This window comes from Bos javanicus, chromosome 11 (genome assembly GCF_032452875.1).
Source record: "Bos javanicus breed banteng chromosome 11, ARS-OSU_banteng_1.0, whole genome shotgun sequence".
In the NCBI taxonomy this organism is placed as follows: Eukaryota; Metazoa; Chordata; class Mammalia; order Artiodactyla; family Bovidae; genus Bos; species Bos javanicus.
In genome coordinates, this window is record NC_083878.1 from 21,033,948 (window position 1) to 21,051,628 (window position 17,681).

At 33.2% G+C, this 17,681-nt stretch overlaps 1 protein-coding gene across 3 annotated transcripts in view; it reads right to left on the reverse strand.

The window, feature by feature from the left end:
• Positions 1-725: 725 nt before the first annotated feature.
• The window catches only part of HNRNPLL (heterogeneous nuclear ribonucleoprotein L like), a 106,492-nt gene continuing 89,536 nt past the window's right edge, over positions 726-17,681 (reverse strand). For 2 of the 3 annotated variants that reach the window (XM_061432125.1, XM_061432123.1), the window contains exons 7-13: positions 14,160-14,231; positions 9,383-9,600; positions 6,493-6,614; positions 5,814-6,015; positions 5,073-5,130; positions 4,884-4,982; positions 726-2,402 (exon numbers count right to left, since the gene is read on the reverse strand). In XM_061432125.1, coding sequence (XP_061288109.1) covers positions 2,347-2,402; positions 4,884-4,982; positions 5,073-5,130; positions 5,814-6,015; positions 6,493-6,614; positions 9,383-9,600; positions 14,160-14,231 — 827 coding nt within the window. In that variant the 3' untranslated portion in view covers positions 726-2,346. The remainder of the gene's footprint in view (positions 2,403-4,883; positions 4,983-5,072; positions 5,131-5,813; positions 6,016-6,492; positions 6,615-9,382; positions 9,601-14,159; positions 14,232-17,681) is intronic. The other variant, XM_061432124.1, reaches the window with a different exon arrangement.

Below are 17,681 nucleotides of genomic sequence, written 5' to 3' on the forward strand. Positions count from 1 at the left end.
ACGGATTTATTATCAAATGTTTCATGGGATTTGGCTATGGAATGGAATTTCAGTATTAAAAAAATAAACTCAAAGCTACCATTTCTTTTTTTAAAATATTTATTTATTTGGCTGTGTCAGGTCTTACTTGCGGCATGTGGGATCTAGCATCCTGACCAGGGACTGAACCCAGGCATTGGGAGCATTGAGTCTTAGCCACTGGACTACCAGGGAAGTCCCCAAGCTACTATTTCTTAAAAGGGCAGCTGTAGAACCTGCTCCTTCATGTTCTCCTAAAAGCTGAAAGATCACGAAGGCAAGACTGTTGTTAAGGCTAAGGAAAGAGGGTGTGTCACCAAAGCGTACACAGTGGTGAAACCCAAGTAAACTGTCAGAAACATTACTGACAGCAACAGAAGAGGACCGACATACCAGTGCACAAATCAGCAAGGTCCCGCCTACCACCCCAATTACATCTGAAGAATCTACTTGTTACTTTGGTGGGGAGAAAGCATTACAAAGAATTCATATGTAAAGTCAATACTACTTAAAGCACATATAAATTAAATAAGCCCTGTCAACCATCCACAGGTTTGTCTCCTAAAATCTTAGGCACAAAATAATCTGTAACACTGACATCCATCTTAATTTTCAGAGGGCAAGGGAAGGAGACAACTATTACACAAACTCACAAGTTACCTTTTAAAATTAAGACATCTCAATTTTACAACAAATGTAGAAAAGTATTTATAGAAGAGGGAAAAAAAAAGCTTCATTTATTGTAAAGTCAGGTAAACTTATGTATACAGCACAGTACCATACATTTACAGAAGTTCATTCACAGGTTACCTTCAACATAATTTACTGGGTTCCATAAGGGTCTAAAATGCTTCTAGATTGAATTTAAAATTTCTAGACCTAGAAGGCTAAAGGGACATTAGTCCACTGCTGTCAAAATGCAATGAGAACTGTTAATGTATGCTTAATTCCATCAAAACTTTCTATTCAACAGCTCTTAAAACTTTTTTAAACCCCTGCATCATTCCTAAAAGGATTAAGGCAAACTGCTTTTTTGTTAAAATTCAAAATAAAGCTTTTTCAAAAGATCTAAATGGAACTTCTATATACAAGTTTGTTTAAAACTCTCAGAATCAAGAGATTGGCTATTGCCAACTATAGATTTCATAGTTACCCAAGATAGATAAAACATATTCTCCCTTCTACTAAAGATGAAAATAAAATGCCCGCATCAGTTTTCTAAAAACTATGAACCTGGTAACAGATGTGTTATAGTATAGTCTCTCAATACCATGCTTAGTCCTTACATTTTACTTGCCTATGTATAAGATACGTTTTGTTCCTTAAAAAAAAAAAAAACCAGATCCAGTGGGAGAAAGAATGTTTAATAAATGGCGTTGAAACAAATAGCTATTTGTTTGGAATAAAAATAAAATTAGATCCTTATACCTTGTACCATGTAGAAAAATACATATATTACTGATGGATTTCAGAGTAAAAAATAAAAATGCAAGTACCCAAAATTCTACATACAAATTTAGGGAGTTCACAGACTCCCTAAAGCCCATCCATGGATCTCAGATTATCTAGAAGAGGAACAGTTAATTATACCTTCTATTAAAATTTCAATGCCAAATACCAGATGTGTTTTCAGGATCAAGTCACATGCAACAAATGAAGATGAACACGTTAACTCATTGCTGTAACTTTATAAAACTGCCAAACGGGAACTAGAAACAGAGGCATGTCAATACAAATGGACAATGACTTAAGGAAAAAAATACACCAATTTAAATAAGTTTGAGTGCATACTGTACAAGTGTATCCATGTCTGTTAGCTTTTCAGAAATATAAAATCAGCTAAATCTGTAGTACTTAAAATTTAACATATGCAATGTTATTCTCAAACTTGATTAAAATACTTAATAAATACATGTTTAATATGAATAACTGCAACATACTTAAACATCTAATAGGAATTCTATAATATTAAAATGCAATACTTTCACCTGCATTAATCTCATACACAATGGAAAAATACTTGCAGATAATTAGCATAAGAATGCAAATATATTTTCACCGTGGAAGAAAAATAAGATTAGAAATCATATATTTGTATAATCTACAAGAAAGCTGTAGATAGTCTACATTATGATATTCTATGTTAAAATGAAAGCAATATTTAAGTTTACAACAAATTTACTCAAGGCAAAATATTTATTACAGAACAGAATCTTAAATCAAAGCAAGGCAACATTAGATTAACCATTTTAGTTTCTTTTTTAAATGAAGTGTAGCTTTAAAATTGTAATAAAGGTAAATCATAAATTCTAACATGCTTGTCTCTTCTTATAAATGGGATGATGTAGAAAAGCAAAGCTTCAATGTATAGGGATTGGAACCATCTGTAAAATTAAAAAACACAGTTAACAGTTTCCTTCATCAAACTTTCATAAAATTGAATTAGCAGAGTAAATTATTTCATTTTTTTATAGTATTTGAAGAAGGAAAATTTCTATGTAAGGTAAGGAGAAGATTACTTTCATTCATACCTACTAGCAGGTGAGCTAAATGAAGGCTGGAATATTGTCCATTTTACATTCCTGGAGTTCTAAACATCATTTGACACACAGGATGCACTCATAAATGGTTTTTGTTTTTTTTAGTGAATTAATCATTATAGATAAACAGTATCAGGATTAGGCTTATCTAAGTCCATTTGCAAAACTCACTTTGCAGAAAATATCACCAATGGTAATCACTCTAAAAAAGTTAATTCAAATATAGTTTGAGAAATGGAATAAGATTGGAATGTAAAAGAAATGAGCTGAAAAAGTTCTAAGGGAGTTAAGTATTAAATCTGATCAACAAGGCATATAAATTTTTAAACTGCTAAAGAAAAGAAGGGGTGGTATAATACACAAAAATACTTCTTTAACTTTTCAGAACAAGCAGAGATAGTTCTTCGTCAACTGATTATGCAAAGAAATATAAAATTCCTATAAAAGTACATACATCAGCAAGTATTAGCAAGACACTGCAGAAGATTAAAAAAAAAAACAGAACTGTACCTGTCTTCAAGGAGTTTACTATTAATATACTATATTTTTATTATATCTCAAATATGCATATAAAGTCTTTTAAAATCTTTCATCAAAAATTTAGCCTGACTCACTATTTATTTTTGTGACTAAGGTAAAATGAGAGGAGGTATTCCTACTTATTAATTTTTTACTGAGAAAATTTTCAATCATGAAAAAATATATGGCTCAGTATAATGAACAACCACAAAGTTTCATTAACTGTCAACATGTGGCAGGCTTACTTCATCTACCTACTCTCCATACGCTTTTGGGGTGCTGGAATATTTTAAAGCAAATCCTAGATATGTTACTCCATCCATAAATACTTCAGTGTGTAATTTTCTTCCCCCCACTACCATTCATCATCACTCCTAATAAAACTGGTATTAATTATTCTATTATTTATTTAGAAAGATAACGTTTTAACACCCTATAGAGCGAGGAGCTAAGTAAATTATACAGCATAAAGCTTCAAAAGTTAAATACTTGTATATTCTTTGCACTATAAAAAAGAGGCCATTTACCATCATAAAGAGAGCGACACTTCATTTGATACAAATTAAAATAATGTGGGATACCATTTTTCATCTATCATTTTGGTAAAAATCCAAAGTCTGACAACACTCAGCATTGGTAAGAGTGTTGGGCAGCAGGCATTTTCATACACCACAGGTAGTAAACTCGTGTAACCTTTTCCAAGGACAATCGAGCAACATTTACCAAAATATAAACCTTTATGCTCTCTACGAGGAAAATGCCCTACAAATATAAAACATGCAACTATTAGGATGTTTATTATAGTAACAGAAAAAAACAATTAGAAACAAACAGTATTCATCACAGGGGAAATGGGTAAATCAAGTAAACTGTGGTACATCACTACTAAAAACAGCTACTCTGTGGTGAAAATAAAGGGGGGGAGGTAGTTTTACACGTGCTGATACAGGAACAGTTCCAAGACATATTAAGTGAAAATAGCAAGGCACATAATAGTATGTATAGAAGACCCATTTTGTGTAAGTTTTAAAAAGGTAGATATATATACTGGGGAGGAGGAATAAAAGGAAAAGACAGAAAGATTAGGAGTTATAGAAAGCTTTAACTTTCATTTTGTACCAGTATGTACCATTTGAGTTTTTTAAACGTATATATTTATTGCTTTCTTCTAAAAAGATCAACAGGATTTATGCAAGTCAGTCTCCAAGCGGGCCCCAACGCTCTGTACCTCCTTGCATTCACAGCCCTATATAGCCTCCGCCTACACTGTATCACAGTTGGTCGGTGTGACCACCAGATTACAGCATAAGTGATATCATGGCACTTCCAGTAATAGGTTACGAAAGGCACTGTGCCTTCTGTTTTGTTGGTCTTTTGCTTTCATCTCTCTTTCGCTCCTTTAAAAAAGGCAAAAGAGCTACCATGAAATGGCCAACGTGGTTTGACTGTCCCTACAAAGAAACACACAAGTGAGCATGCAACTGGATTATCCAGTCCCCAGTCATAAGACTTAAAATGATTGCAGCCTTACGAGACCAGAGCCAGACCCACACAGCTATTGATCTTCAGAAACAGTAAGATAAATAAAGATTTGCTGTTTTAAGCTGCTAAATGTTGTGATAATCTGATACATAGCAAAAGGTCACTAATATAAGAATTATGAGGGGTTGTGGAATTTATATGCCTTTTTAAAATTTGAACTTCTATATTATACTATATTAAAAAAATAAGAAATGCTATCTTTAAATGATCATCAATGTTCGGACAGTAACTCCCACTGAATAACTATGACACAATTTTACTTACTTGGAACTCTTATCTGATAGTGATTTAGTGCTGTGAGGGCTTCTACTGCATCAGTTTTGCATTCCCATTCTAAAAGCCCAGAAAGTGTTTTGGCAGAAGCTAAAACAAAACAAAGAAACACAAATCCACTTGTTATTTGCTTATCATCAAATTAACCAGGAAACTTAAAAAGAGGGAATGTGCACTTACGTTTTGCATCAAACACTTTATATTTGATGAATGTAAGAACTTCATGGTCATTACACAACTGTCAAAGAAATGTAAAACTCCATTAAAAAAGGCCCAAATAATATTCCTACCTTTTTTGCCCCCTCCCCGAGAAAGTAAACTTTACGGTAGCATTTAAAGTTTTGAGTATGGCATGAATGAATTAAACCAAATGTTTTTAGATTAATAAGCTACATGAGAAAATCAATAAAAATGGTGATATCCTATAAACTACGTACATAATTTTAGTGCTATACAATAAAGCCAAGACTTATAACTGAAACATATATTCTCACAGCTGACCAAGGTTTAATTGAGTACCTAAGGTGGGTAGTGGTGTTCTGGAAAAATCAATTCTTTTCTGAAGCATTTCTGCAGTTAGGGGAAAATGCAGGGATATATACAGTTCTGTTATGGGTGAGATTTAAGGACATGGTAAAAGAACTTTATAAATGCAGGACTAAGCATACCTCATTCTAATTCCAATTCTCAAAAATACTGAGCCACAAAACAACAGAAGACCAATGAAGGATGGAGGCCAGAAAAGTATAATGGTCAAAGAATGAACTGTATTAAGTACCAAATAAGTAAAAAAAAAAAAAAAAACCAATAATATCAAAAGCAGAAGATGAACAGTGAGAGACTTTAAAATAATGTTAAAACATCACATATTTTAAAATAAGAAACAGGAACATTTTATACAATGTACATTTCAGTGCCTACCTTTGTGAAGGTCTCTTCCGTGACACACAATGGAACATTATAGTAGTGCAGCACACAGGAGGGTGGTTGGATGATATTCTTGGATGCTTGGCCAGCACTTGTAAAACGATTATTTTTGCTCATTGCAAAATCCTTGTAGCTACTTGTACCATCCTCCAGCTCAAATATTTGACTTGGAACAACTGAATGTTGTTTAGACACACTAAAAATTAGAAATCAAAGAGGTATAGAACATACCTTTGTTAGATAAAAGCAGCAAGTTGGCAGTCTCAAACTGTTAACATATATGCCTGCATTGATCCTAATAAAAAAGGCATATGCAGCTATTTAAATACAATTTAAATATTTACTATTCACTATTTTAAACATTTATTTAATATTTATATTTAGTTTGAGTTATAATCAATTGCTCTTACACTTAGAAAAACCTACTGAATATTTCATACTAGAAAACAAATAAAAAATTGCTCATTTTAACATTTTGCTTTGATTATAAAACTGTGTATAAGTAATATACACAATATAAATTATATGATCTGAAGTGTTTAAAATGACACCATTATAGCTGCTGGTTTCAAATGTGCCCTCAGTTACATTAAAATATTCTGAAATGGAAATTAATGTCTCCAATAAAAAGGATAAATGTTTTTTAAATTTACCACTTAAGATAAATAATTACCAAACATTAAGTCTTTTTCCAAACAATTTGACATTGTTAAGATGTGTGACAGCTCTTTCTACAGCATACTCATCGCCCATTTCTACCAGTGCTGTACCAGGAATGGTCTTCATAAATTTTACCTGTAAGTACAAAATTCCCAAAAGGTGAACATTTAATTCCCTTTAACAGTAACAGAATTTCTAAAGACATTGTAAGTGGTTGATGTCAAGTAAAGAATACCTGGAATCTTAACTTTATTCTGCTCTTCTATTAGACACTCTTAACTCTTATCAAAATGCAATAGTTTAAAACAGAAGACTGCAATTCTATTGTATAACACCCTAAAGAAGAGCAGAAGCTTACCCTGACTCTGTTATTTATTAACCGTGTCATGTAGGGCAATTCACTTCTCTGAGCCACAGATTTCCTTCTAAAATGGAGATAATGATAACATTTGGCAGAACTCATCAATATTTATTAATCCAATAAATATTTATTAAGTACCTAATATGTTTTAATAATTATGCACTGTACTATGTACTGGGGATTTAATGGCAAACATAACAGACATGGTCTTTTTTTTAAAGACATGTTCTTCTTAAAGATTATGTTCAAGTAGGAAGGTCAGAAATGTTGAAGTAAATAATAATTACCAACTATTCAGCGTGCTGTTTATTGCCTTAGTAACAAACAAGCAACAAACAAGATACTATATGAGAAATAATACAAAATGACCTTGAGATAGCATTTCCAGTGGGAAGGCTCGGGCAAGGTAGGAGCAGTTTAAAAAATAGGAAATACACGTTTTCATGACATCATTGAGAGAAGCCATATTTGTCCTCTTAAATTATTCCAGTTTTAGTATATAATGCTGTAAGGGTTAGACGGGATACAGTATGACTATCTTTCAGCATAGTGCCTATGCCTTGGAAAGTCCCTAAATATCTATTAAGTATTACTAATGTTAATAACGTATTAAACACAGTTCTAACCTGTTAACCTCAAGGAACAGTGAGAGTACTTACATAACAAATTGTAATGTAGCATTTATATCTATCACTGCAATTATCAATTTTAATAGGCTATCCTAGTATTTTTATACTACACCTGTACTTGAACAAAACTCAGTTGTAGTGGGACTTTTCAGTTTTATTTGAAATCAATTGCCTTCCTGCGGGCAAAATTTCTCTCCCTTGATTTAATCCAATAACATTTTTACAAATGTAATAGTGACGAAATATGTATGTGAAGTATGTAGTCCAACTGATAAATCTCAAAAAAAAAAAAAAGAAACTGACCATAAATAGATCTTTAAAGGACTATGATGACTTAAAATGTATCATTTAAAATTTTTTATTTTTTGAGATGTGGAGAGACCAGAATTGTTCAAATAACATACAAAAATTTTGTTTTTATTAGAAAGTGATTTGGATTTCTAAATGAGACAACAGTTCACGACACAAAAAACAATGCTCTAAAAATGTTGATTGAATTGCCTGATTCCAGTTGTCTACAAATGTGAAAAGCACAAACAGAAAAGTAACACTATGTAAAGAAGGTTAACATATACATTAAAGCATATCAGTTATAAATTATGCAGTTTCTGGACCTTAACAGATGATGTGTAAGATAAATGTGTATATGAAAAACTCTGAACTACTTTTCTCAATGCTGCTGAATCTGTTCCATGTATTCTTGGCTAGTTATACAAGGAGAAATATTCCTTATGTTATCCCCTAAACCAAATACGGACTTTCTTTTTTCTTTTTCTCTTTCACATGGTCAAATAGGTAGTGAAAACTTTTTTTCAGAGATGTTCCAAGTTGCTGTCTCAGATCAAGGAGGCTTTACAATTAATGAACTAAGAACTCAAGAGTAGCAATTCCATGCCCCCGCCCCGCCACACACACTTATGACTCACACACTGTACTTTCTTTTATTGCTGTGAAAACAATACTAAAATCACTTAAAACAACAGGAAAAAACAACATACTACAGTACTAAAACTCAAATTAGCAAATGTATCCAACAAGTGGTAAGAAGACTACCAATCATTTCCCCAGTTAAATTTTCCATGATTCTTTCAAAAAAGTTTAGAACATAGTTTGTGACAGGGACTTTTCTAAGTGTGAGATATCAATAAAACATCACAGATCTGGGGAAAGCATAGAGTTATCTGGTGAAAATAAAGTTCAATGAAGTTTTAAAGATCTTCAAAATATGTGAAATTTAAATGTTTCACCACTTTTTGAGTGTAAAGCCTCCAGACAGAAAGTTTTGGACACAGTCTATCAAAGTGGGTCAGTTTTAAATACTGATGTGAGGTAAAAGCATGTTGTCCCTGCAGAATATACTAGAACTCTAGCATTTGGGAGGCAGATGTATCAATTTAGAACTCTCCTAAAATTCATAGACAGCCAAGTCCTGAGACATGTTTATGTAGACCAAGCTCCAAGAAAGTAATTGCTCTTTCAAAATTCCACAGTTCAATATGTTAAATACCAGAATATATTTAAAGTAATTTTATAGGCATAAAGCCTATAATATGCTAGTAATTGATTAAACTACTTACCATTTTAGACTTCTATTTCTATTACTAATTTACTCTGCTATCCAGCAGAAACTAATACAACATTGTAAAGCAACTATACTTCAATAAAAATAGAAAAATATTTTTAGTACCAACAATCTACTCTGATCACTAACCAACAGAAAACAATTTCTAAATTTCTACCTAATGAATTTTTAACTTATGTGGATCACTACTGAAAGAACCTGCATGTTCTTAAATACGAGAAAACACATATATCTGGCAGCCTTTTCAGATTTTCCTATTATATGTCCTAGCAAAAGAAGTTAATATAAAATGAACCTTTAAAAAATAATTTCTTAAAAAAATGAAACTTACCTTTTCAATATTTCCATATAAGCAGAATAGGTTGAAGACTCTTGAACAATTCATTTTTAGTTGATGTAATCCACTAACCATTACAACTGAACCAGAGGGATTTCCCCCATGCATGTAAGAGGAAGAGGCCTGTGGTAATGGATAGGCAACAAGCTCAGGTGTATCTCGAGAGCCCATTCTGTAACGACTCGGTAAAGGTAATAATGGACCATGGGATCCTATTAAAAACAAAACAAAATAAAACTTTAGCAGACACACTTCACCATACACAAAAACAAACTCTTATTAGCTAGGTTGATGCATATCCAAGGAAAACTCAAATGTATGAATATTCAAATATAACCTGTGGGAATTAACAAAAATCTGTATTTATTTGCACCAGATCCAATATACACTGACCTGCACACACCTGCATACACCAGGATTTAAGTTCTTATTTTTAAAAAGTGATTTTAACAAAAATCAGGCTATGGATGGATGAAAAAGATCAGGCTATGGATGGACGAAAAGGAATCAGTGTAAAACTTTGGGCCACTATATATAAATCATACATCAAACTCAAAAAAACCTGCCAACATCTTTTGGAGGATGGAATAATACAATAAAATCTTCAGTGAAATCTATATACAGATAACACCTTTAGTTCCACTAAGAAGTTGTCCCCTTGAATATATTTTACTATTAATGTACTTTCAGGCTAGAATTGTATTCTCCTGATTATAATTTAGGAAATAAAAAGCCTAGATTTAGTTAATAACCACCCATAAACACACTCAGAGGTAATCATTATTCAGCAACTTCCATTTTTTGAAACATCAAGAATCCAAAAGAAGATAATGCTTGAATATCTGAATCTGCTGTCACAGAAACACACAAAACCATGTCTCTCATTCTGAGAATCTTTACTAAGAATCAACTAGCTAACTCTAGAGTGACTAGCTAACTCTAGAGTACTCTAGCTCTAAGTAACTTCAATTTACTCAGTTTTCCCATCCATAAAAGATTAGAAGCAACAGGAAAAACAAAGAGTGAATGGAATAGATGGGAATGAAGGAGTCCAGAGAAACTGATACTAAAAGTTGGCAGAGGGCACATTTACAGCAGGAAGAAGAGAGGCATAAGAACTGAGAACAAGCAACTAAGACGGAGAGATATAACTCAAAAATGTAAACCCACACATCTTAGTGCTCCTGAAGTGAAGTCAAGTGTTAGTCACTCAGTCGTGCCCGACTCTTTGCAACCCCATGGACTGCAGCCCACCCCTGTCCATGGGATTTTCCAGGCAAGATATTGGAGTGGGTAGCCATTTCCTTCTCCAGGGGATCTTCCCCATCCAGGGATTGAACCTGGGTCTCCTGCACTGCAGGCAGATTCTCTACCAACTGGGCTGAGTCAGTGATTACAGAAGCATACTATGGGGTGCATATAAAGATTTTCCTACTGTGCAAGAAACCAATCCAAAAACCCAAGTCCTTCCCTCATTTTTCAAGAAATAAAGAATATGTAATGCTACTGGCTTTCACTTTTATGTAAGACTAGGGAACACTAGTCATGTAGAGCGAGTTACTAAGAACTACTATATTTTGGTATCATAGCACATTATTACAGCTTATGTGGATTCAATATTCAATATTCTAAATATAGCTGCCATTCATAACAACACAGAAATACTATCACTGAGCACATGTAAATATACTGTGAATTCCTACAATTTTATGGAGGCATGCTGCTACTGCTAAGTCACTTCAGTCGTGTCCAACTCTGTGCGACCGCAGAGATGGCAGCCCACCAGACTACCCCGTCCCTGAGATTCTCCAGGCAAGAACACTGGAGTGGGTTGCCATTTCCTTCTCCAATGCATGAAAGTGAAAAGTGAAAGTGAAGCCGCTCAGTCGTGTCCGACTCTAGCGACCTCATGGACTGCAGCCTACCAGGTTCCTCCATCCATGGGATTTTCCAGGCAAAAGCACTGGAGTGGGTGCCATTGCCTTCTCCGTTATGGAGGCATACTTTATCAATATATCATCATCAGTGTTGCCTTAAATTGGTCAAGGTTTTCAACTGCTCTTATTGTCGATAATCTAGTTTATCAAAACAATCAATATAGCTCATGGTGTGTTACTTGTTAAGTAATTATCTGTATTTCAGCCTCTAATTTAGACTATTATATATACAGTGGCATTAAATATCAATTATTCTTACCCCTACTGCAAAAATGCACATATATATTATACTCCACCCAGCCCTTCCCCTAATACTACCATTTGCTTGTACAGTAATGACACTACACTATTATAACTAAATTTTTTCACAGACAGTGGGAAAATGTACATTAGATGGCTAATGGAAACTTCCACTCTGCTGAAGTTGACCAAGGTCCAAAAACTCTAGATCTAATGTCACAGGTAACAATTTCAGTGCAAAAGATTATCTGATGTTTGTAATGACACTGAGCCATCAGGATTAAATTATGCTATATACACTATTTAAATCATTACCTATATCAAGAAGATTAAAAACAAGTCTCTTAAAAGCTTTCTAAATAACTCATGCAAAAAGTATTGCTGCTTCTGTTTTTAAAAAATTCATTTATATGGGAAAATGCTACATAAATGGCATTTTGAACACTTTGAAGGCCTTCCCCATCTTCAACACTTTAAAATCTGTACATTATTTTTTGCCACTTTTCAAGTACGAGGGCTTCTATCAGTTCATCTCACATGGCTAGACTTTCAAATAAAGATAAAGAATTCTTAAAGCACAGATTTATACTGCTATAATACACTAGTGAACAAGTTTCATCTGTTAAATAAACCTTTCCTTTATTTTTTCACATACTATTATAAAGGAAAAGTCATCTATGATATGACAGCAAAATGCAAATGAACCTGCTTTGCTGAACTGCTGATCTGAAGGAACACAGTTATGATTTGAAGCATTTGTAAAAAAGGCTCAATATCACGAGCACTGACTCCCATCTTTGCTTTTACCCCAGTTTCTTTATGCTACTTCTCTCTTCAGTCAATCTTGATTCGTCATTATCTCCTATCCCCTCTCCTGCTTACTTCCCTAGGAAAATAGAGCGAACTCTCCTCTGAGACAAATGTTTCAATAAACATAGCTCAGAGCAGGTGCCCCTACACAAACCCACCACAACCATCCTTCTTCAGCAGGACTCTCCAGAACCGGAATGACCCCTATTTAACAATCATTCCAAAGAGTTTTGCATCTCTCTTTAAGCTTACATCTTAAATTTTATACACACACACTCTTAGGGCAGGAAACCAACAGAGAATTTCACAACAGGCTTTCAGAAAATATAAAGTTCTTCTAGGGCATATAACATATTCTTATTAATGTAATTTTCATGTATTTTATTAAGTGAAGACAAACCTGAAAAGCCACACTAAGAAAATGGTTTGTGTCACCATTACTGTAGTACTCTGTCTGTTTATATGCTCACAGATTTTTTTCTAACTCCCTTTGGCAGAATATTTAACCAATTTTTGGCCTTAAGCTGACTGCCATGACACATTTATATAATCTACAACTATACTACAAACTTTGATGAGCCATTCTTTTGAAACCCTCCACTATACAATGCACAGTAAATTCCTAATAAGGGTTTCTTTACTGAAGGATCAGAACTACTTGTATGACCACATTAATATTTACTGTTAAAGAAACTAAGAAAAATGATCAAGGAACACAGTATTATGACTGTAGTAAGATTTTCACTTTATACTACACTTACTGTTTTGATATAACATATTGTTTAAAAATCTCTTCTGCAATACAGACTACTTGAACAATTAGACACACATACATACACGTAATTAATTCCTGGAGTTCAAAAAAAGATACTAGGGATTAAGCTAAAACTCACAGCAAAGAATGGTCATCAAATATGTACACTATTTAAAAACATTTCAAACAACAGGAAACACTGGTGGCTTTTCAATAATAAATCCCAAGAACACAACATAGCAATTTTTCTACCACTTCTAATAGTAACGCTAATTGTACTTCAACTTTAAACCACAGAATAGGTGGGGTCAATAACTACTGCTAAAAACTAAAAAAATACTTAAAAACACAGAACTTGGAACCAGTTTAAACTTTTATCAACAATTCTCAACATCTGCTTATAAAGACAACAGCCAGATACCTAACTTTGAAGATACCTAACTTGAAGATTATCAATCTAGGTTTCATAATCTTAATTTATCAACATAGCAAACATTAAAACTAAGAAGTTTAAAAAAAAGAGAACTAAATACAAATTTAACCAAAGGTGAAGTACCAAGTGTAGCCAAGTGTAGAACTAAAAGAATTAAGAGATCTAACCAAAATCCTGTTTCCTTTTCAACAAATACCCCATTCGCTCTGCCTTTTATTACTCTAAATTCCTCTTTGCTCATAAACTGCTGGAATGGAAGAAAATACACTTACTGAGCTATACTTCTTTTTGGTCTTCTAACAGTCTGGAGCTCATAACTAATCAAAACCAAAACAAAACAAAATGTAACAGTGAAAAAGCTTTCAATCCCAAACAAGAGCTCTCATTTATCCCAAAGATTATGTGATGTACAACAGCCTAAGAAAACAAAGAACTTTGGACAACTCCTTTGGAGTATATTAATAAGGGACTGATCCCATAAACCAAATCAAGGGAGCAGAAAAAAAAGAGAGACAAGAATTGTGCCATTCTTCATCAGAAATGCAAAAATTCTAAGAGTTTGTCTATACTACCTTCCTTCTGCCTTGACAAACTTACCATAGCCATCATGTCTAAACGAAGAAGGGTGTTCTCCCAAAATGGCTTGTCTCTGGCGACCCTTTCCTCTATCTGACACAAAAGTAGAAACATGGTTTTAACAATTTTGACTCAAGTACTTAACAGAGTTCTCACATGGGAAACACCCATTCAAAACATCCATTACAATTCATGAGAAATGTGATTCCTGGTTAATGTTAAACATCCATTCATATCCAATTTAAATACAAACACCAGAAGTTTAAGAAAATAATTCTATCTAACAAATTCCACTTAACTTGAAAATATCTTTTTGGCAAACGCCAAATACAATCACACTTTCGAATTTAAGGAAAGAATGGATACTTTTCAGAAAGTGAGGTACACAATGCTAAAGCTTGACACTGTACAGAAGTTTTTTACCAATACATGTCTTTAAAACAAGCTTTAAGTGCAGTACTTTTGAAAGACAGTACCTGATGCATACTATTAGCTTCAACAGCAACACATTTTCAAAGTGGGCTTCTTTCAAGAAGTTCAGCATAAGCCAACAACAACCTGTATTACATGGTTTCACAATCAGTAAACACAGAGTATTTTGTATGTATATACACATATTTACAAACACCTACTGACTTGAGAGCTGGAAATTTTCACATCACTGGCCCATACTGTGTATCATGGATTGGCCATTGTCTATAGACCTTAACACCAGGCAGAACTAGGAACACCCCCAAAGCTTAAATATGCCAAGTTAAAGCTAACCAAGGGGGCTACATTATTGGACGAGAGTACTACAATACTCCTAAAGGATAATTTTTATGCTAACTACATCTTTAGGGGAGGCATGCCAATTTCCTCAAATCTAAGGTAACAATAAAAAAATTATTCTAAGTTTCTAAAATAGTACTTCCTATGTTAGTAAACTTTAAAAATCATTGTGTAATATTTTGAGAAAGTTTGCTGATCAAATTATGGTGTTCAGTAAGATTTTCTTTCTTTTATTTTTAATGAATATTAAGAGTCTGGTCATTCTTTGAAAATCAAAGAGAAAGGCTTTCTACATATCCTTAGTCACCTAAACAAATGAGGTTAATGGGAGATGAGAAATACTTTAATTTTCACTTCACGCTACAGAAGTATTGTTTTAATTACCTATTTCAAGTTATCACAGCATTGAAAAGGACCTAGGAGGTCATCTAGTTCAACTTTTATTCAGTGTATAAATTCTCTTTATATCATCCCTGAGACTATCAACTGGGACCACCTAGCCTCTGCTGACCCAACTCTGGTAACAAGGTACTCATTACTTTCCCTTACATTTTCAGTTAGTCTTAAATCATGAAAAAATTAATTTCTATATTGTATAGAAATTTGTCCTCTAAATATATTCTACTCCATTTAGGGCCTCACAAGCCTTACTCAATACTTAAGTCTTTTTCCAAAAACTCTTTCAAATGCTTAGAAGTTATTATGATCCTCCCCATATTCCCAAAGTCATTTATTTCTCCTCCAGTTTAAACACTCACAGTTCCTTCTTCCCAGTATTATCATTTAAGTCTCACTCTATCAATGCAGTCTGCTATTCTACTCTGCTAACATTCCTCTGCTCAAGAATGCAACCAAATGCTAAATATAAGTGCTTATCTGATCTAAGAATCTTAAACGAAAACCGTCATAAAGTCTTCATGGCTTAGTTTTACTGACAGTTAACTGTGTGCTATAAAAGAAAGAGCACTGAATTGGGAATCAATTAAGATTTCAACTTAACCACTAATTTGCTATATAATCACAGAAACAATCTTTATGTATAAAATGAAGGAGTTAGAATAGATGATCTCTAAGGTATCTTTCAGCCAAACATTGTCATTACTTCTCTTTGATGATTTCTCTTCAATAATTGGAAGAATGCACTAACATAAGGTCATATAAAGAAGTATGAGGAAGAGTCAAACACTGAATTTATCAATGTATAAACAGTGGTTTGTAAACTTTCATGGATTCAGTCTGAAATCTGATGGAAGCTGTGGACCTTTTCTCCCCCAAAAGATGTACACACACACAAGTTTTGCTTAACATTTCTGGAGGGATTCTCTGGAGTCTAGGCTAAGAATTCTTTGCACTAAAATGTAAATTGACCTGAAAAGAACTTTTTGAAATGTGGTTATATTTATAAAGTCACTCTTGTTTTTGGTAGAAAAAATTACAATTCAATATCAACTTGAATGGAAGCTGAAGTCACTACAAAAACAAAAATAAACTGCTATATGATATTTGCTGCACAGACAAATATCTATCTGTAAGGAATCAGAAAACAAGAATGTTTTCCCTTTGAAAGTATAAACAGCTAACTGTTTTACCTCCTTTAATTATATTTCCCTATTTAAATTTCTATCTTACATTTCTAAACTTTCCTGACTATAATTTCTTGTATAAAAATCTAATCTAAGCTGGCTTTTGCAAAACTCAGTTATTTTAAAAGAATAGAAATAAACACTATTAAAATAAGAAGGATGTCCATAAATATTTTAAGAAATATTAAGAGAAAAATAACCAAACTTACTACTTCAAATGAGTTTAGAAAAAAACAAAACTGAATGTTCAGTAACTGTAACTTGACAGAAGTGAGAGATTTCTCATCAACCACTTGTCCATTTGTTTGAGGACCAAGGCTTTGTTTTTCAATACTGTATTCAACTATACCAAGCCCAGGACAAGCAGATTTCTGTGAGTAGTAAAAAATGTGGGGTCCAGCCTAAGCTGCATTATCAAACAAACTTGTTTGCAACCCCATGCATAAGGCAAGATGATTTCCTGAGAACTAAGAATTAAAGGGGTCAATCACCCAAAAGTCCTAAATATTTGAACATGCAAAGGATCACCACACTGTCTCATTTTTTTTTTTTTTTTTTTTGGCAACAGTACATGCACTATGGAGTTCCTACTAACCAAGATATTTTGGATCCATAAAAATTTTTCCTAGTTTACTGACTTTTACGGATACACTCATCTTGGTGAGGTTTCCCAACACATGGTTCAAACACTGATATTGTAGTTGAGATGTAGCCAATACTGCAGCCCCCTTGTTTTTACAAGATCCACATTTTGATTTGTATATTCCAGAATTGCCACACAGTCAGTTGAACAATTTTATCATTCAAATCTATGCTCATGAGATCTAGCATTTATAAGTTATAGGTGAAAATGTATCTCAAATGAAATGCTCCTATTTTCAGATTTATAAAGTTTAAATATATTCTACCTTGAACAGACATGGTACTTTCACCTACATTTGAAAGGTCAAAGTTTCTAGTTACACAAATTAACATGAATGATAACCTTAAATTGTTACAAAAAGTGACAACTTATAAACAGCCACTTTACAAAAATCAAACCACACAGAAAATCTTTTACATATAATGCATCTTTTCATTATTATGTTATTCAATGTCCACAATTGAGGAAAACAAAAACAAAAAAGTAATCTTAGGTGCAGCAAGTATGTATCTATTTCTTTTATCTTTAATATCTGTGTGGATTGGT